The following is a 19,868-nucleotide window of genomic DNA, read 5'->3' on the forward strand; positions in this document are numbered from 1 at the left end:
ATCTGGGTTCGAATCCCACCTTTGTGTTGAGTTTGCACACAAGTTAGCCTAATTCCATCCATCCAAGTTTCTAAATTGTCCAAAGGTATGAATGTGAGGGTCAGTGGTTGTTTTATTATATGCAGCTTATGACTGACTGATGATCATTCCAGCCCCTAATGAAAACAAGCACCATCGAAAATGGATGGAAGCAACTTGTGTGCCTTGAAAAGCTGACTTCCTGTGATGAATAGCAGGTCACCTGTATGACATCACTGATGAGGAGGGGGAGAGAAAAAAAAGAAAACCTCCTCCTCCTTTTCTTCTTCCTCTTCTCTCCATCATGCTCGCTCCCCTCCCCTCCCCATCCTGACGGGATGAGTCACAGACCGGCCAGTTCCCTTGATGCACTGCAGAAGCGTCATGTGACGTCTCCGCTGCCACCGCCGCCGCCTCCCGCGCGTTCATTCATCCTTTCGCCCCCAAAAAAAGAAGGCCAATATTACAAAAAATTTATGCAAGAGTAGAGTAGTTTTCATTGATAAATGTGTGTCATGGCTTTGCTTTAACCGTGGATGCTGTTTAAGGTTTTATAGTTGCCATGGTTACAGCATGCCAGGAGACAAAAAGAAAATACAGGCAAGGCTCACAGTGGTGCAGTTGGTTACATAATACACTCACCGGACATTTCATTGGGTACACAGCGAAGTCAAGCTGTGGTCCGCGGGTCAAAGGTGGCCCGTGAGTCCTCGATACCATGCGGAGAAACAAAATCCTGTTATGAAAAAGCAGTAGCAAATCAATCCCTATCAATCACGTGCAATATATTTAATAAAAACATTCCGTTAGCTGTTCACTACAGGAAAAGTTGAGATGCCCTTGATGGGACAATATGACTTCATCACTCAGGGACACATGACGACTGACAGTGTTTTGGTTACCGTGGCAACAGAGCCAGTGTCTTGCCAATCGAAAGCAGACAAGGAACTCGATATGGTGTTAGGAGATATGCACGGCAAGCGGCTAACTTAGTCCACTGGCTGTATGAGTCATAACCTTTTGATTTTTTTTTTTAAATGTTATTTATTTCTTATTTGGGACAACAGTGTAATCAAAGAAGTCAAACCAAAACTAAACACAGTGGATCTAATGTCTACACACTTCTCAAATTTTGTGATATAATAAATGGGACCAAGCTAAATCAATGGATAAAAGGAAAATAAATAACAATGTGTTTGCACAAGTATGCACACCCTCTTATATCTGAGACTCTGCAGAATTGAATCACATTCTGCAAGTGTACCTAATGTTTTGTCCAATACACTTTTTATTCATAATAATATAAAAATGTATTATCGTGAGGTTAAGCAAAACTATGGTGAGATGTTTTAATGAATGAACCGTGCGACGTTCAAGTTCACCCTGAGATTAAGGAGAGAAATAGCTTAACGTACAGTATGAATCACCACAACAAAGTAAGAGGTGGGGGGGGCATGAGGATGGGGGGTGTTGGTGATGTCATTGATGATGGTGGGGGAGTCAGTCGTGAGTCAGAAAGAGGAGGAGGAAAAAAATGGGAGCACATGGGAAGGTGCATGGCGCACCTGCTAACGTGGTGGATGACTCACCACTGCTTTCACACACACACAAGCAGGTAACACACGTGCACGCTGGTTTTAAACATACACACGATGGAAGGATGAGGGAGGGAGGGAGGGAGGGAGGAGCGGCAGGATGACTCACACATCAATGATACACACACGCACGCACACACGTAAAGAGGACGTATGATTTAGATGCATCCCACATCGTCGTCTCATTTTGGGGAACCTCCACTACAATGCATTCCAAATGATGTCCATTTTGAAATGTTACAATATTTATCAATATATACTGAGATGAGCTGGTGAACGTTGCAGCATTTCATGCTCAGTAGACTGAGGAAGTGTTTTTTTTAGCTGGTCTGTTTAACACACCCTTGCTCAAATTCCAAATTTTTGTATTACAAAAATAATTCAGATAAATCATTTCAAAACGTTTGCAACCATTATGATCTACAATCTGCGTTTTTACAGATTTTGGATTGTACAACAATAATATACAAGAGTGATTTTAGAACTTTTAATTTTCCAAATCAGGGACACTAGTATGGTTAAAAAAAAAATGTTGATCCTACACACAAATACAAGTGACCATTAATTACATTTCTACCTTTAATAGATACCTAAATACATTGTTAGGCTTGTTTTCATAAACATTTCGCAAATTTCCTGACGATAAACATTAACACCAGCGTGTTTGGCCCTTTTTTTTTCCACATTAAAAAAAACCCAACGAATTATTATTATTTCTTTTACAGCCTGCATAATCAAACATATTGACTTACAAAAAAATAAATAAATAAAAACAAGTTAAATATAGGATATTTGCCTTGCCCTGTGAGCCCAACATCCCTCACAAGCATTTTCTATGTACAAATGTCAAGTCCTGAAATGATACAGGCAAGGCTGCCCCCTGGTGGCTAAACTGTGCATTTCGGCCACGCAAGTAAATAAGGCATACGCTTGAGAAACGCAATTAGCACTGTTACAACACCAAACGAGTGAGGGTCATTTATTCTAATTGAATTTGCAAGAGGACAAAAATGATTTTGTTTGTCCTTTTTTATATCAAGCAGAGGAATGGAAAGAAATTGTTTTTTTTTTTAAACAATGGCATTATGATGTCACTGAGCTCAGTAGATGAAGAGGACTCGGGTGCTGGGCAGTGTGGTGAAGGTGTCGGCCATCTTGCGGATTAGTGCGTAGTTGACGACGCCTCGGAGGAAGATCAAGAAGCCTGAAAGGGGAAAAACAAGTGTTGGTGGCAAAACTATAACTTTTTTCTATACAGCAGTGGTCATTAAGTCCAAAAAGTCAACAATAGTACATGGGCTACTTACCAGCCACCAGGAACACCCACCAAACCCAGTATTGTCCCTCAAAGTAATCAGGAAAATACGAAGAGAACTGCAAACACAAAGATGGACGATTAGAACAAAGACATGCATCCAGGATTTTTCAAATTATTAGGGGCGGGTAGTTTCGAAGCACGTATACCCTGACAATGAGGAGCCATTTGCTAAGGGAGAGACCAAAGCCAGCGATGGCCCCGAAGCGCCCGGCCGCCGATGTGGTCAAACAGAAGGATATGAAATATCCGATCCAGTTGAATAGGAATGCCACTGGCGTAACAAAAAGAAAAAAAAAATGGAAGCAATAAGAACTCATAATTTTAAAGACAAGAGTTCCATTATTGATGTAGAAATACAAGAAAAAAAACAAGAGATGAAGTTGAAAAAAGGGGAAAAAATAATTTCTCAAGAATCAAATCGTGGTAATCCTAAATAACAATGATTTCACATTTATATTTATAGAATATACATGATTATTTTCTTTCCTTACTGAAGAAGGTGAGCATGAAGATGCCATCGTTTCCTATACTCAACTGTTCACCATCTTCAAAGTCATCTCTGATTACAAAGTCTTCATCCTGCATGACAAGAGTGGCTTTTATTTTAACATGATTGCCCCCTTGTATAAACGTATATCTCAAATGTTAAAAACAGATTTATCCAAGGGCGTGACTCACGATTTATCCAAGGGCATGACTAACAGTCTTATTTTGCACCAAGGCAAACTATTCCAACATTCCCCCCCCAAAAAAAATCACAATCAAAATTTCAGATTGTGTGTTTGACTTTTAACCAAGCAAGCAGTGCACTATAAATACAAAACACTACAGCATGTCATCACAAAGTCCAAACGTTGAGCACTGGGAACAACCAAAAAGACATCAAGGGGGCGGAACGGTGCATCCGGACACAAAAAAAAAAGTACATTCACGCGTGTGTTACCTCCAGTGAACTGCGTAGGACACCATCAAAAGTCTCCAGACGTTCTCTGTGATGAGGCTGCGGCCGAACGGGCAGGGAAACACAAGAAACACGGCGACCACCCACTCAGACCCAAATTCAACATAGTGACCGCTACGCACGAGCATGGATACCCTTCTTCACTTTGAATGTGCTGGGAGTCCATTTTGACAAAAAGGTGTTTCACGTTTCCCGTATTGAATACAGGAAGTGCTCCGAGGTGGCATAAAATAAATTGTAAACAGTGTGAAACTCACCCTTACGATTACCAAGGGAGCCGGGGTCTCCGCTTTGGTTCTCTCCGCCTCGTCGTAGGAAGGTAGTGTGGTCGCCACGTTGTAGGACGGCGGCTTGGGGAAACTCGCATCCTCTTTGTGGTCCAAATAGGCTGAAATGTTAACACAAAACCAGTATTTGGGTTGGCATATTCAAAAGGAAAAATATCAAACACATTTGTTAGTCATTTTCAACTCACACCACCTAACAATGGCAGCAAAGCACTACTTTTGTCATAAAAGCTCTTCAGTGCGTGTCCAAAAGGTTCTTGCGCAAGTTTCACACTATATTTCAGCTCACACTGAAGGGTAAACTCTTAGTTTAAATTTTAAATATAGCTTTTGGTTATCTTTTCTGACACATCTTCCTTGTCACCAACATGTCACCAGATGGCGCCAAAGCAAGATTAATTGGCCTGAAGACAAAAACAGAAATATCCACAAATGCTCAACCATGACCATGAAGGGGTTCAATGTCTTAACTAAAACTGTTATTTGTAATTCTAATCATTTGCTTACTGTCAACAATTACAGGTGGACGAATTGGTTAATTGTACCTTCTTCTTTCTTGTGGAGGGGCATAATAATTCTATCAGTCACTGGCATAGAGAGATGAGCAACTATCTATTATTTGTAGAAAACAAAGGGGAATTTGCAAAGCAATTAAGTGAAATGAAATGGCTTCCCGTTGCACTGGAGCGGATGCCAATCACTGTTGGAAGTCAACAGAACATAATATAAAATAGCTGGCGTGTCATGCATCACTCACAGGCTCGGATCTCTGTTTCTTACCAGCATTGTCCTCTGTGACGCTGCAATAAGGAGGGGGCGCGTCTTCAGCTACCTGCTGGTTATCTTCAGCTTCGTCCACGTTGGGTAGCTGGAGAAACATCAAGGCAGACATGATTAATCGCACACCAAACACGGATGGATGAGATGGAAAATGAACTTCCTGATTAACCGAAAGCTACAACAAAAACGCTTCAAACGGTTTAGTTTTCAATGACTGACAATTATGAACAAGAAGGGTTTAGAATAAGACCATTTTAAAGAACTGAACTGCAACACCTAATGTGTGGCTTTGATACTAAGAAGCGCTTAGCCTGTAGGCTAATCGTGGTGCGTAGGGGGAGCTACATACAATACCTGCTGATATCGGGGGCTCGGCTCTGCCATTCCGATTTGAACGGCCAACAGAAATCCCGAAAGAAAATCGACACGCTGTCCAAAACCCAAATCTTAAGAAAATTATAGAACAAACTGCCAACTCGTCCTGGAGGAGAAATTGGCTGCTTTCAGTATTTGCACTGCACGGATAATCAAATGAGCGAAGTTGTGAAACTACTTCCGGTTGAGGAGGGGCTAGAATAGAAATCTTGATTATTAAAAACATTATCAATGCAAAGTCAGCTCATTAAAATTAAAACATCTTGTAAGTACTTCCATTATATGTATTTTGGGTCGTTTTAATGCCGTGATAATTATGTTGTTGAGATACCCAACCGCGCCGTTGAGCTTTTACTTTATAATAATTCCGGACAATCGTTGTTTATTCACTCCAGCCTAATATTGGTTTTCCCGTTCCAAAGCGATTTACGTCACTGGTCACAACAAACCTCCCACGCCCACCCTTTTGGGAAAAAATGTGTTTCAGCAAAGGAGTGGATGACAAAATTGCCATTTGGATAAACAAATGCAATTAAAATAAAAGTAATCCTAATATTTTACGTGCAGAGACAAAAACCCCAACAACCATAATATGGTGTTGTAAGGTTTTATTGTATTTTCAGTCAAATGAAAAAGACAACAGTACCATGTAAGATGAAGATTTGGATGTAAATTAAGTGTTTTTCTGGTACTTAAGGAGCACGGGGTAAGTGGTGCCTATGTGCTTCTGGTTGTAGTGATGGCACACAATCTCTACATCGTAGAAACTAAACTGGACTTTGACCCGCTCGTTGGGCGAGCTGAGGAAACACAAGGTGTAGAGGGCGAACTCAAACTCGGGACTGACGCCTATGAAGATGCTGCCTTTGGGCTTGATGCCGTTCTTCCAACTGAACTGCAGCGCCAAGATGTGCTTGTTCTCGTCTGGCTGGAGGGAACATAAACATGTCACAAAGGCTCAGGGTTCGAATGGTTTTGGAGCTTTTGTCATAGTTTTTGGTTAGCTCCATTCTTTAAGTTCAAGAAAGTGGTGTACCTGTGGCGAGTTAGCGTTGACACTGTAGCCTTTGTAATCGATATGACCTAGCTTCTCCTGCAAGTATAACTGGATCCAATTGTGAAAGCCAATGACTGTCCTGCCTCCTCTGGTTTCTCCAACAAACACGTGTTCAAATCCTGACGAATCTGGCCTGAGAGAAGGGGAAAATGGATGGGTGGATTTTCAAATCTCTTTTCACAGATCTTTCTAGTCCCCACTCACAGTGCAGCCTTCCCACAGCGAGACAGACAATTCAGCATGGTGGTGAAAGATTCCCGCATTACACTTTGGCTCGGTGACAGACTGCACCCACCTGCTGGATCCTCTCCTTGCGTAGAGTTCAAACCAGATTCTGTAGAGTTGCTCCTTGAACTGCGTCTCGTCTTGCGGGGAAAGCTGCTTCTCCACCAGGTATTTATGAGCTATCTAAAACGACACAACAAAAATAAAAATACTGTAGAATGAGACTACAAGAAATAAGATAGTGTGGTGGAAAGCAAAAACCAAGAGCATGTCTCAATGCGGGTTCTCCGACAGTACCTTCATGGTGGGAGTCTTAACAATAGAGTCCAGGAACTTGTGGTTCTCTGCCACCTCCTCAGGGGTGACGATTTCTGGCTCCCCAGTGTCACTCACATAGTTATCCAACAAGGAAATAAAGGCTGTGAATGCACAAAAAAATCCAAATATGTCAAGACACTGAATTTAACCTCATGGTAATATTTGGAAGACATTATGGCTGTACTGCTCAAAACATCTAATGCAAATGCCTTAGCATTAGCAAGTACCTGCAGAGGGCTAAATACAAGCACAGAAACAAAGCATAAGTCTAAGCAATTTTCTAGTCATGTGATCCAAGCAGAAGCGGGGCTATGTTGCTTGCACCCGCTGGCCAGGCATAGTGAACTCTGCACGATCTGGATTATGCAACGTGCCTCTGTTCGTCGTAAGGAGATTATAGCAGTGGATGAAAAAAGCTCCGAGCAGTGTGATTGGGAGCCAAGGGGTCATTACTCGAGCAAGTTGTAATACAAGATAGGATGTCCCTCTTCAGGGCATCCACAGGTTTTTGTCAAAATGAACTCTTAGAATCACTCTACCATACAGTAGTTACTTGGCAACAGGATGAATCAAGCACTACTTTTGTCTAAATGAAGTTCCTCCCCTCACTTTAACATTATTTCTTGGCGGCATCTTGATGCTAAGATGATCACTCACCTAAAAAAGTCTCCTTCTGGAAAATTTTCTCATCTACAAATTTGAACAGAGGATATCCCGCCCCATCGTTGTCATCGTCGTCATTGATGGCCATATTGTCTCCAGCTTTGCCCTGAAACAGGAGTACAATAAAGCACTGTAACTCTTTTGTACTTATTTGCATAGAATATAGAACAAAATTCAATGCGTAAGCTTTTTGTTACCCAGATGTAAGTCAGTTGTGTTTATTTGTAACCCAAAAAGCGTGCCACAATGTTGCACCTGCAAGGATATCCTATAATCTTGTCCGGGTCGCAGTCTGTTGACGTCGTTGTCCCACAGCTCCTGCACCATGGCCGACAGCTCTCTCTCACTCTCGATCATGATAAGGCGACTCGGGTTACTTCTCAGATATTTGTGTTTATGCTAGGTTGAAGTTGGAATGAGCAGTCTACCTATATGAAAGTGACAAAGAGTAATATTGTATTTCTATAATTACATAGAAACTCCAACAATAAATATATTTCCCTGAAGATGAAAGTATATTTAGGGACACAGTCAAACTATATTGTCATCTAAATACAATCTTATATTTTTGTATCGCTATTTCAATTATCAACACATAATTAGAATACTATTGTAACATTTTCAAATGAAATTTCTTGAATAAGCACACAAATTAAAACAGGTAATAATAAAATTGCGAGAAATCACATTTGGAGGCCTAATAAATTTCCAACAGCATATGAGTTAAAACTTTTCTGGTTCATTCAGTGAAGGCATAGTCCACGTTCCACATCCACGTCATCAAACTTTGGGAACTTCCCGGTGATCCTTTTGAGCTCCAAGGCCGAACGTGTCTCCTGATCGCACACTGACCTTATTTTGCCCTCCGTTGGAGTTCGATCCCGCTTCACGCCGCGGTCTTCAGGTGCTGCTGTTGTTAATGCTTTCCTGTGTTTGTGAGAGAAGATATGTCTTTAGAGGCATAGTAGCGCTCAGTCAGTTTGTGTGTGTGTGTGGATGAGAGAGGGGCACGACAGGAGGGAGGGGGGCCATTTTAAAGGGTTATCCCCTGTCAGCAACTCTAGCCAAAGGGGTGACACAATGTTGTCGTCTCTTTTCAGTCTCAGGCTCCAACGTGTGCTCTTTTGTTTCTTTAGCGTTTCATTGTTGCTCCCGCGCAGGTCACACAGCACCGCCACCTGGATCACAAGCCCAAATATGGGTCACGTTGCAGGTTACAAGACGCGCCGCGGGATGGACGCACACGCCACAGCATCGTTACTTTCAAAATGTTAGTGCAACACTTTTAAGTTAATCGCTGTCAAATAAAATTGAATCAACTGAAATAAAGTGACTTACCCGCTGAAGATGGCCAAGGCGTTTCAAATCATTAATGAGAATTCAAATGACAAATACTGAATGCATGATTTAAACGCTACATTGGGGACATTTATTTTGAAGCTCAACAAGGTTTCTCGTGATGACAACAAAGCTGTTTAAACAACGTCTCTTAGGCTTGAACACAATATCAAACAAAAAATTACTTTCCACCTGGTTCAGTTTAAATCGGGCAATAAAAGTGAGTCATTATCCAAACGACGGCTTCCCTTTGGATAGTAGCTTTTGGCAACACGTGCTACAAACATCCCCTCGCCCTACTTAATCCTGATCTAAAAACACACCATTAGTGAGGTTTGCGAAAGGTCTTTAGGGGAACATCATAAACATCTCCAAAAGACAGACTCCGCTTAAAACATGCTAATTCTCTTCTGTAAATGCCTCCCTAAAAAGAAGGTGCCCCCCAAAAACAAGTTTGTGGTATTCAATTTTCTTATTGTGTTTAAGTTTACCTGACACCTCAATCAGAAAAAAGAAATAGAGTGTCTACAATTTTCAGAGACATCCTGTAGACATACATAGTCACTCACTGGGCACACCACCATTATTTTGGCCCACGCGTGCAGTGAAACTAGATCATGAAAGCACGCTATTCATATAAGACCCCCATATCTACGTTGGTAATCAAGCCTGGGAAACGTATGGCAAATCTGCCATGCCAGCAAATTTGATATAAAATCAAAGGCAAAATAAGTATTCTCATAATGTGTAGTAATTGGTATCATATCTTGAGGGATACATTTAAATATTTGTTTACTATATGCATTGCTATGAATTCTAAGTGCTTTCTAAACGTCCTACTGAACGTGACGGTGCACCTAATGAAGTGATTGAAAAAAAAAATGCATTGCTGCAACAATCAAAAGATGGAGAAAAAAAAAAAAGAGACTGCTGTGCGATAAAGTGCATTCAGGCGGGCAGCACGACAACAAACATCAGTCTTCTTCATCACTCCATAAGGCATCTTCTTCATCCAGATCCACACCGTGGAAGAGTCTACGGCAAGAAGAATAAAACAAACATTTAGGAGTATCTAGTTTTGACAAAATGGAGGCGTGTTGACGTGAGGAAGAAGGAATGACTCACTGTTTGTAGCAGGGTGAGTGTGGGTTGTTGAAGTGACTGTACGGGTTGGCTTTGTTGAGCAGGCCCAGACACAGCCAGCAGAAGTAATGGCGGCACGAGGTGCAAGTCATTTTGTTGCAGCCGTCCATTTTCTTCACATATATCATGTCAAAAACACAAGGTAAGCAGAGCTGCAGACAAGCAGCACATTCTAAGTTAACAGAGTGGGGGTGGTTTCATCAAAACCCTGGCTAATGGGAAAGTAGTAATTAGTGTCAAGCCATTATGTCGCAGGAATATATCTTGACTGAGCGATGAAAAGTCAAGGAGGAGCTATGTTTAATCAGGGTTGATAGCGGGAAAAAAAAAATGCATAGTATGTGTGTGTAGTAACCCCCTGTAACTAACAGAGGGAGCCCCCCACCTGTATGTTGGTTCCACAATGAGGGCAGCATTTGCAGTTCTCATTGAGCCAATCCCTGCTAAAGGACTCTTCCACGGCTTTCTGGATCACCCTTTTCCCGAAGCGCTGCTCCATAAACTTTTTGCCCTCGGCCGTGGCAGACAGATACTCGTCACGAAGGCTACGCAAATCCTCTGTGGCACAAGACGAGAAAAAACAGAACAATTTGGGTTCCGGATAGAAAATGAGCTAAATCATCTCCAAGGTGGCATAAATGAATTTCTATGCCATATCCAAAATGTATTGAGAGGTGCACATCAATCAAAGTACCTGCGGGGATCTTACAGTGAGAGACCCCGTGGTAGCCCATCTTGCACAGCGTGCAAAACGCATACTGGCACACGGAGCAGATGCCCATGGTGGTGTCGGGCTCCACCATCACCGCCGTGCCGCAGGAGTGGCGAGGACAGTACACAACATCGGCCATCAGGTCAAGACTCGACTGGAGGAGCAGGCGGTCGTAGCGTGCAAACAGCTCCTCGTCCACCAGCTGCTTGACCTGGCGAGTTTACAAAGTACAAATGGGGAGGGTGAAGCATTTCGAAGTGACTGTGCAAAAGACGTTGTAGTGTGGTACCTGCATGGGCGTGGCTACAGAGGAGCACTTAGGCTCGGGGCAATTAAGGCACTGCACGTTGCCGTCCCGTATTTGGATCTGGAAATATTCCGTCATGCAGGCTTTGCAGTAGACATGTTGGCACTCTTTAAAGCAGAGGCAGTCGCCGCCGCGCTTCTCCGTGAAGCAGATGGCGCAGCAGAATGGCGTGGCGTCAAACACTTTCTGCCGTTGCGCCTCGTCAAAGTCCAACAGATGAGGTAGGAGGTCCACGCGTGTGTCCACAGACACGATGGCCCGCGGGTCCAACGAGGTTTGCTGGTCATACATTTTCTTTTTCAGCTCTCTTTTCTTCTTGTCCGAGCTATAGCTAGGACTTCCGTGCTGTGTCACATCTGAGCCAAATTGCACGCGACACGTAAACATGTGAGAAAGTCATCATCTCGAGGTTCTTCACCCTGTTGAAGGTACTGAACCCCGCAAGTTTCAGACGCAAGTGCATCAACCCCCCCCGATTCATACCTGAGGCGTCGTGGTCGGCTTTCCTGCTGCGCTCCCCACTCGCCTTACTTTCATGCCTGGTGACTAAAAGAGGAGACTGAATGTCCAGGAAGTCCAGCACCTCCTCGCTGAGGAACTGAATCCACGTGAAGAGAACCACGGAGCCTCGGTTCTCCTCCCATTGTTCATCCAGGCGTCGGCACAGAGAGCTCATCTGATGAGAGCAAGCAGTAGGAGGAATAATGACCTGAGTGAAAAACGGTGTCATGCCATTTTCTCAAGTTTCGTTATGTCCCACCTGTCTTCTGGTCATCCATTTCGAGCTAAGAGTGAATATTGGAGAATTTGTAGATGGGTAGTCTTCAGGAAGCTCAAAGTTGAGAACCAAAGGAGGCAAAAAGCTGATTTTATATTCTGTTTGCTTCTCCCCTGCAAAAGATTCCAGATAAGAGAATGCTTGAACACATTTGAGCCACACAAGTTAGGCCACTCTAGTTTTTTATGGTTCATTTCAGTCAGTCATTGGGTTGAAACCTACCTTTTACAACAACTTTGAAATCTGGGGGAAGCTTCACACAGAGTTGGATCTCTCCCCCTTGGGTAGAGTCACCTCGATGAAACTCCTCCTCATAGATACTTGCTAAAGCAAGCAGCTCGTCCTCCTGGTCTGCCTTGTCCTGAGACATTTACATTCCTGGTACAACAAAACAGTAGTGATTAGGACTGGCCCTTCAACCATTTTTTCAATTCATTCTGAACTAAGCCTGTATACAAAATCGGTTGATGATGCATCACATCATGCCATGAATGCACGGAAAAAAGTTATTTGTTATGGATTATTTGATGCAGGCCCCACATAAGATGAATAAGAGACCCTTGCGTGTTGTATGTACTCGCGTGTACATTTGTAAAAAAAAATTATACTGTCACTGAATGATAGACGTCATTTTCACGTGACGTAATGTCAATTTACCTTCGCTTCACATGACAACAGAAGCTAACTTACCTTATCCAAGTCGTTTAACTTTCATCTCAAGTAGAAACGGGACGCATGTGTGGAAATGTTATTCTAAAATATCATTTGACAACAGCCGAGCTTTAGCTAGCGATAGCATTCTTCAGTGGAAGCTGACGTAAACAGTGGCTCATGCCCGCTTCTTTAACTTGTCATCGCGTCGACATTGTCCACTCCCACGTGTGTACGAGACATCAAAAAGTATACTTGATGCCACGCTGAGAAAGAAATAAAAAGTGGGAAAACACGTTTCTTACCTTAATAGTGCCAAACGTTACGGACGTGTGCCGATTGCATTACTGTGACTGTTTAACGCAGCGACCCCGCGAGGCCTGGAGGTATCTTTGCAGTTAACATCATTAAAAAGGTCTGATTTTGATGCTTGGACAATTCAGTGTTACGAATACCAATTCCAACTCAATTTACAATTCAAGAAGTCTAGAAATTGTTACTATACTATTTTAAAGTTGCATTTTTCAGTTCTCACCCACTCATCCAGTGGTAATTGAAATAAAACTAGCATTGTCTAGGTATAATTTCCTCTTGAATAAATGAAGAATCCCATTTTTATGTCCTTGATGTTTATTTGTACTCATTTAATGACAAGCAACAATGGCAGCACCTGGGTGAGCATTATGTAGAAAAAACACCAGTGAAGAATCATACAACTAAAGGAATAAGAAAAGTCCTACAACAAATGAAATAGCAAGCTGTTGTCGTTTGAACTTTGAACAAACACATCTGTCTTTTTGAATCTAAATGCAAAAAAAAAAAAAAAAAAAATCACCACTTTAAAGTGGATGAACTCCGGACATTCGAGATTCAACTCGCCATTTAGCCTTGACAAGATACTGTATACTGGAAACATTCATAAATCCCAGTGTGACCATTACAGATGAACTAGTTTGTAGTCAGAAGAAATGGAACCAGTCAATGAGCAGTACTTTTATGGGAATGCTGCCGGACCCTCACAAGTGCAACGTAATCAGGGCGAAAAGCACAAAAACCTAGTCAATGTCCATTTCGGGGAGCTTGTTTTCTGCCGTTTTCTGCTCCGATTCTGGGGGTGTTTTTTTGTCTGAGTTGGGGGGCTGGCCCTCCGTCGTTCCCTCCTGCCCGTTGGTGGGCCCGTTGTCGGTCTTCTCCGTTGGCGGGTCCACCTTGGGCTTGGGCTTCGACAACACTGGGTTGCATGCTGAGTACAGCTCCTGTGGGGAGAGAAATCAAATTCAACTGTAGTGAAGTTCTCTTCATGCATGTTTAAGAGTTCAAATATGGCACCTTGCACTTGGCCTGGATCTCGCTGACTTTGACCACCGGGCTCAGCGTGAGGTCTTGTTTGTTTTGCAGGTTCATCTTGTTGTTCATCCATGCCATGGCGTCGTTTACCTGCTTCTCCAGGCGGGTCACTTCCAGCTCGTCTAAGTGTGCATATTGCTCATCCTGTGCGGGAAAGCATGCGAGTTCATAATGGCTGCTTTGTACATTCTTCACATTTTTTTAAATTCATAAATGGTCCGAACTTGTGAACTCCAAAAAATTTATTTACTTTTGCCTTGTAGGCGTTGATGATCTTCATGTACAATTGGATTTGCCTGCCCAGCTCCTCAAACGACCTCGGCCGCTCCTCAGCTTCCATGGCTCTCTCAACAATAGGCTGCCCGATTTTCTGTGGGCAGGATTTTAATGCACAATTAAATTATTTATCGAGTTACCTCGGTTACCAGACAGCCATTCCGAGCAATATCGCAACAGCCGTTTAAATGGTTTCAATCAGATGTTTGACCTTAAGTTCTTCCAGCTTGTCAATGTAAACTTGCTTCTTTTCATCCTCTCCATCCTCATAAAGCCAAGTCTCTGTGTCATCCAATTTTAATGAGAAGATGTCACGATCCTGCGTGGAGATAAACAGTAAACGTCAAGGCTGGAAAATTGGAATGAACAGGCGCTTTTGACATATATTTGCCTCACCGCTTCAGTGACAAACATCTCCAAGGGGCCGTGCAACTTGTCTCTCATTTCGTACACGTACTCCTCCACGTTGTTCTTGGAGTCGTTCCTCTCTTTCTCCAGCTTGTCTTGCATTATCATCTTGCCCTAGAGGCATGACCACAATCAGACATGACCAGTGTGTGAGGAAAATGGTCACGTGAGGAAACAGCAGTCAGCAGACATTCAGTGCAATCTTCACTTTCCTTGTCCCTAATTTTAAGGATTTCTATTCCATTTTTCTATCTACTTTGGAGCTTCTGCTTTCCATCTTTTGATGATGATTATCTTTGGCTTACAACTATATTGAAGTGCATGCTGGACATGCCTGGTGCTTTCTAGCGCATTACCTCGTTCTCCACATGTACATTTAGCACATCGGTAGGCATCTGCCAGTACAAATTGGACTGGATGGGCAGATCCACCGTCTTTGTTTTCACTTTGGGCTTCTTTGCTTGAGGCTCGTTCTTCTTGTCCTGCTTGCCTTCCTCTGTCGCCATCTGAAAATCAGGAGTGGGAAATTGTTTTCCGCTAGAAATTTGCAACGGCCAGGCGCTGTGCCCTTATGAAGCTCGACACATGGTCAAGTCTCTCAAGTCAACTTTTACCTCCATCTCCTCTGTGTCACCTTTCTTGTCTACCCCAGGAACTGCTTTTTGATCTTCCTGATCTACTTGCATTTTGTTCTGATATGACAACAACAAAAAACAACAGTCAAACATGATATAAAAGTGAGCCACCGCCTCCTCTAGATATATCTGCCGCGCCCCGTGACAACGTAAAAAACAAAAAAAAATTACAAATCTTACAATGACCACAGACGCATTTAGAAGAACAAAGGAAACACCTTGTGCCTGCCTGCAACATTCCATAGTGATGACAAAATTGAATGCTAAGGTAAGGTGTGACCAGACAGGCTGTGCAAAAGTGAATCGCATTTTCCTTTTACACTGCCTGCAAAAGCCACAATTTTGTTGTTGTTTTTTGCTGTGTTCGAGACTTCTGCCTGCCTCAAGTTCAAATCAACACTGCGCATACCTCCTCATCCTTCACCATCTGGTCGGTCTCCATGGGCTCCTCTCCATCTGTCACTTTCAGCACCTCTACGAGGGAAGCGCCAGACACGCTGAACACGCCGTGAATGTTGACTCGAACTTTGACCTTCACCTTGGCACTCTCGCCAGTTGACTGAGGGACCACGTTTTGGATCATGAACTGCCCTGCGGGGGCAAGGTAGAGACTGTTAGCTTGTTTTCACCATGTCTGACACGCAACGTTTCAACTCATCTTTGCCACCCAAATTGGATGCAAATAAAAACAGTCAGCAGGGAGCCATTTTGGTATCATGCGAACTGGTTAACTGTGGCTTCAATCACAACAAATCAGAACTTTATCCACATTAATATCATCAACTGTTGGTGCAATTGTTGGCGGGCATACTTTACCTATGGAGGTGTTGGGGTAGGACAGCTCCTTGGGGTTGTTGTAGTAGGCTTCTAGGAGGAAGGGCTCCTTCCGATAGAAGGTCAACACTTTGGAGAAGGGGGCGGCGTGATTCTTGGGGAACACCTCACAATCGCTGTCGTGTGCACATGTTCAAATATGACTATGACCTTATTGACCATCCGCAGCATACGTCAAGGCAATTAAAACGATCGGACACTTCTTACCTCACTCCATCCTCTACTGCAGAGTTCCATTTAAGCGAGATGGAATAAGGAACAACGTCCGTGATGGAAAACTCTCTGACTTTGAAGGCCGGAGACAAGATGGCACACTGGAAGCACATTTGCAGATTTTCACTCAAAGCATATGACGAGACCCAAAAGTTGCATTTGTACAGTCTGTACCTGCAGGGCACAGCCTCTGGCCACGGCCTCGTCTGCATTCAGAGTTGTGCTCAGCTCTTTGCCAAAGAACTTGCTGATGCGCTCTTTGATGGAGGGAATTCTGGAGGCGCCGCCAACAATCTCAACAGCGTGCACATCTTCTTTCCTCAACTCTGGGCACAGGGAGAACGAGACCAGCTTGGAGTCAATGTTACTTAAAACAACGAATGCCTGCACAGTTAATTATGGTTCCGCAGTGGACAATCCCCCGAGCATTAAGGTGGTATGCACTCACTAGCTTGTTCCATGACGCTGCGCAGGGGGGCCTCCACTTTGGCCAACAGCCCTGCGCACTTCTCCTCAAACTGACCCCTGTGGACGCCAAACAACAAGGTCAATATTGTGGATGATGGTAACACACACACATACATTTTTAACCTCACCTGTTGAGCTTACTGGAGACATCAATGTCATTCATGAAGCACTCGATGTTTAGGGGCAGGTCGGACGAGTTGGCACTAATCAGCTTCTTGAGCTTCTCGCACTCCTGGTACAGGCGCACCAGCGCGCGAGGCTTGGACCTGACGTCCATCTTGTACTTCTTGGCAAATTCCTCGCAGAAGTGGCTCACCAGAATGTTGTCAAAGTCCTTACCGCCCAGCTCTGAATCAAACGCCGTCGCGAGGATCTGCAAAGAACGAGTGGTTAATAATTGATGGTTAAGCATGATTTTACACTTCCGATTCTTGAATATTCACCTTCAGCTTCCCCGTGTTGAAGGCACAAACGGACACCTGGTAACCGGAGTGGCCCACGTCAACAAACACAACAATTCTGGGCTTCTCTTCTGGACTTGGCAGGTCCTGCTTGTAGATGCCATAAGCCAGAGTCACTGCAATACACAGACAATTGTAATGTTAAGTCTCTGCAACATTGCTGCCTTAACTGGACTTTGCTGAACAATATGCCTTCACAAACATAATAGAAATCTTCAACCTAGGAAGGCTAAACATTGCAATTTGAAATGTGAGGGCCACTTATTAGTTAATGGATTTGTGGGAGTGTGTTATGGAAAAAGCATACATCAAGGTTTCAGCATGTCAGTGAAACTATTCAGTCACACCAGAGTAGCATATAGCAGTTTGTGACTCATTCAAAATAGGAACATGGCTAAATAAGTATAATATCCCTGTAAGATCATTATAAAAATACTAAAGGGATTCTAATATATAGTGGAAAGTGTGTGCAATCATGTACCGGCTGTGGTCTCGTTCATTAGTCGCAAACAGTTGAGGCCGGCGATCTGGGCGGCATCCATGACAGACCTCCTCTCTGCATCAGTGAAATAGCAGGGAACCTGTGGAGGGAATGTTAACATTAGCTAGTGAGTTTACACCTAATCATATGTTGATAATGAACAGCATTTGCTTACAGATATGACGCAGTCAGCCACTGGTTTCTTCAGGTCGCTCTCAGCGGTCTCCTTCAGCTTGGTCAGCAGCATCCCGGTCACCTGCTCCACACTGAACAACTTCTCTTCCTCCATGTACATCACCTGACATTCGGGAAGTATTTCAATTAGGGTGCAAAATGATGACTGTCTGCTAAAAATAATTCTGGATGAACAGCATTAAGGCTCCTTCGCACATCTCACCTTAACAGCAGTGGAGCCGGAGGACATCTGCGCAAGGTCATACACCAAGTTGGACTTGGTCGACTGAACGTAGGGATCGGAGAAGGCTCGGCCATGGAACCGTTTGAAACCCTGAACCGTGTTCTTACAATTGGTCACCACCTGAACGCAGGGAATGAAGAATGAACATGACACGGATCGCTGTATGTAGTTTTGACGGAGGTCATGCTCACCTGGCTCTTCGCAGCGGCTCCAATAGATCGATTTCGTGGTCCAAATGAGACGAATGACCTGTGAACATTTACAAGTTTTATTGTTTATAACTTTTTTTAAATAACTTGCTTAGATATTAGTCTATAAAAGTATATTGTTTTCAAATCAAGCAAACGTAATTATACACCTAACATGCCAATTTGCATACAGATTGTCAAACACATTCTAATTTACGTTAAAATGTTAAAGGCATCAACACATATCAGTGTATGACGTAATAATGCAGAAAGGTTCAAGCAAAAATATTATTCAGAGAAAGTTATTTCCATAAGTATTGCTAGAATTTTCCAACAAGCATGGCCTACTGTCGTCGCCTTTGTAGCGCAATATGTGACTCAAAACACACCAGTTGGGCGGTGCTTGAGACACCGAGCATTACTCAACACCAATGTGCGAAACCGCGCCTCCCGCCCGTGAGCTCAGGGCGTATGAATTCAACCTCCGAAATGTACAGTTAATATAAACTATGATCTTGGCTAACAAAGCTAGCTCGAGTGTGCAATCGTGGTTGCTATGTGAACAGCAAGCGAGTAGCATTCGTGACACTTGTAAAATTTGAACACAAGCATTTGAACTTTAAATTAGAGTAGTTACTAGGCAATTAACGAGTAATCAAGTTTAGCGACTGCCACTGAACGAGTCATGAGAAATGATGCGTTCACGTGCGATGTCATAACCAGACAACGGTGAGGCAAACTATAAATAAAAAATGCATTTCCCTTGATAATTGAAATGAAGCATATCTCAATGACTTACGGCGTGCATCTGTCGCTGAACTCGTTCGCGATGGTCTCGATCCCACCGGCTCGGGCTACAGCTACATAGCAGCTTTGAAAGCCCAAGTCAAATCCTACCACAGACATCTTCGAGCCGAGTCTTCAAACTTCACTATGAACACCTGTGGTTTATAAGCAGTACATCAAGCCAACAGCTACGCTTATACTAATGTTGTAAAAGTCCAGATAAGTAGTTTCGAGGCTCCCTCAAGTTGTGCTATGGTAAGCTGTAGTCATAATCCTCACCGTTTACCGGTGGCTCTGATATGTTCTGCCTCCCTGCAGTTACAATGTGGTCTGCGTCGTCTTGCCACCAGGTATCGCGAGATCTGGATCATTCCAGAAACTACGTTCTAGATCTTTCTAAAGCGATGACGCTTCTACTTCTAAAACATTTTCTGTTATTTCTATGCTTATTTTTCAAAATTATAAGTACGATAAATCAAAGTCATGTACACTCCTAGCAGTTGGCTTCAGCTGTGGTTGTTTTTATCAATACCTTTTATTTCTTGAGTTGAGGATTATAATTATACATTGAACAATGATGAATGAATTCATTTACTTTTCTATTATGGCACAAGCTACGACGGCATATGTCCGTACTGAAACTCTTTTTGAAGAAAACCAATACAAAAGTGTGCGTTTTTGTGTGATACTGTGACAGCCCACTGCACGGACGTGTTGTATGGGTGGGAATGACAGCAGTTGACTCGTGGGAGGGTGACAAAAGACAACCAAATGCTCAACTTCAGCATCTGCTTGCAAAAAAGACTTTATCAACCCAAAGCAAAGGG

General features: G+C 43.2%; 4 protein-coding genes across 9 annotated transcripts; all 4 read right to left on the reverse strand.

The window, feature by feature from the left end:
* Positions 1–2,086: 2,086 nt before the first annotated feature.
* Positions 2,087–5,508, reverse strand: ndfip1l (Nedd4 family interacting protein 1, like). 4 transcript variants are annotated; one of them, XM_088398922.1, is made up of 8 exons: positions 5,314–5,508; positions 4,960–5,047; positions 4,150–4,280; positions 3,875–3,931; positions 3,423–3,510; positions 3,078–3,202; positions 2,921–2,987; positions 2,087–2,817 (listed from the first exon to the last, which is right to left on the reverse strand). In XM_088398922.1, exons 1-8 carry the CDS (start codon positions 5,341–5,343, stop codon positions 2,714–2,716), a joined length of 690 nt encoding a protein of 229 aa, XP_088255048.1. In that variant the 5' UTR covers positions 5,344–5,508; the 3' UTR covers positions 2,087–2,713. The 4 variants fall into 4 exon arrangements, with proteins under 4 accessions (XP_088255048.1, XP_088255049.1, XP_088255050.1 ...); XM_088398923.1 differs by lacking the exon at positions 3,875–3,931; XM_088398924.1 differs by lacking the exons at positions 4,960–5,047; positions 5,314–5,508 and adding an exon at positions 4,725–4,898.
* Positions 5,509–5,927: 419 nt separating this feature from the next.
* Positions 5,928–8,840, reverse strand: endou2 (endonuclease, polyU-specific 2). Of its 3 annotated transcripts, none has more exons than XM_088398920.1 (7): positions 8,450–8,840; positions 7,853–8,021; positions 7,592–7,703; positions 6,914–7,035; positions 6,687–6,799; positions 6,371–6,524; positions 5,928–6,262 (listed from the first exon to the last, which is right to left on the reverse strand). In XM_088398920.1, the coding sequence occupies exons 2-7, from the start codon at positions 7,952–7,954 to the stop codon at positions 6,008–6,010; spliced, it is 858 nt and encodes a 285-aa protein (XP_088255046.1). In that variant the 5' UTR covers positions 7,955–8,021; positions 8,450–8,840; the 3' UTR covers positions 5,928–6,007. The 3 variants fall into 3 exon arrangements, with proteins under 3 accessions (XP_088255046.1, XP_088255045.1, XP_088255047.1); XM_088398919.1 differs by having other exon boundaries at positions 7,853–8,025; XM_088398921.1 differs by lacking the exon at positions 8,450–8,840 and having other exon boundaries at positions 7,795–7,914.
* A 163-nt stretch (positions 8,841–9,003) lies between these two features.
* Positions 9,004–12,912, reverse strand: rnf14 (ring finger protein 14). The gene is made up of 9 exons (XM_088398918.1): positions 12,832–12,912; positions 12,098–12,253; positions 11,858–11,988; positions 11,581–11,773; positions 11,080–11,453; positions 10,773–11,001; positions 10,464–10,636; positions 10,061–10,191; positions 9,004–9,970 (listed from the first exon to the last, which is right to left on the reverse strand). Exons 2-9 carry the CDS (start codon positions 12,243–12,245, stop codon positions 9,910–9,912), a joined length of 1,440 nt encoding a protein of 479 aa, XP_088255044.1. The 5' UTR covers positions 12,246–12,253; positions 12,832–12,912; the 3' UTR covers positions 9,004–9,909.
* A 226-nt stretch (positions 12,913–13,138) lies between these two features.
* hspa4a (heat shock protein family A (Hsp70) member 4a) lies at positions 13,139–19,378 on the reverse strand. Its single transcript, XM_088397659.1, has 19 exons — positions 19,055–19,378; positions 18,259–18,316; positions 18,047–18,187; positions 17,825–17,947; positions 17,650–17,749; positions 17,151–17,284; positions 16,836–17,080; positions 16,688–16,764; positions 16,414–16,565; positions 16,234–16,340; positions 16,009–16,142; positions 15,602–15,783; positions 15,172–15,249; positions 14,914–15,063; positions 14,546–14,671; positions 14,361–14,468; positions 14,124–14,243; positions 13,856–14,017; positions 13,139–13,782 (listed from the first exon to the last, which is right to left on the reverse strand). Exons 1-19 carry the CDS (start codon positions 19,159–19,161, stop codon positions 13,582–13,584), a joined length of 2,505 nt encoding a protein of 834 aa, XP_088253785.1. The 5' UTR covers positions 19,162–19,378; the 3' UTR covers positions 13,139–13,581.
* Positions 19,379–19,868: the final 490 nt, after the last annotated feature.

Source organism: Syngnathus floridae, chromosome 15 (assembly GCF_059516105.1).
Source record: "Syngnathus floridae isolate MCC-2025c chromosome 15, RoL_Sflo_1.0, whole genome shotgun sequence".
In the NCBI taxonomy this organism is placed as follows: domain Eukaryota; kingdom Metazoa; phylum Chordata; class Actinopteri; order Syngnathiformes; family Syngnathidae; genus Syngnathus; species Syngnathus floridae.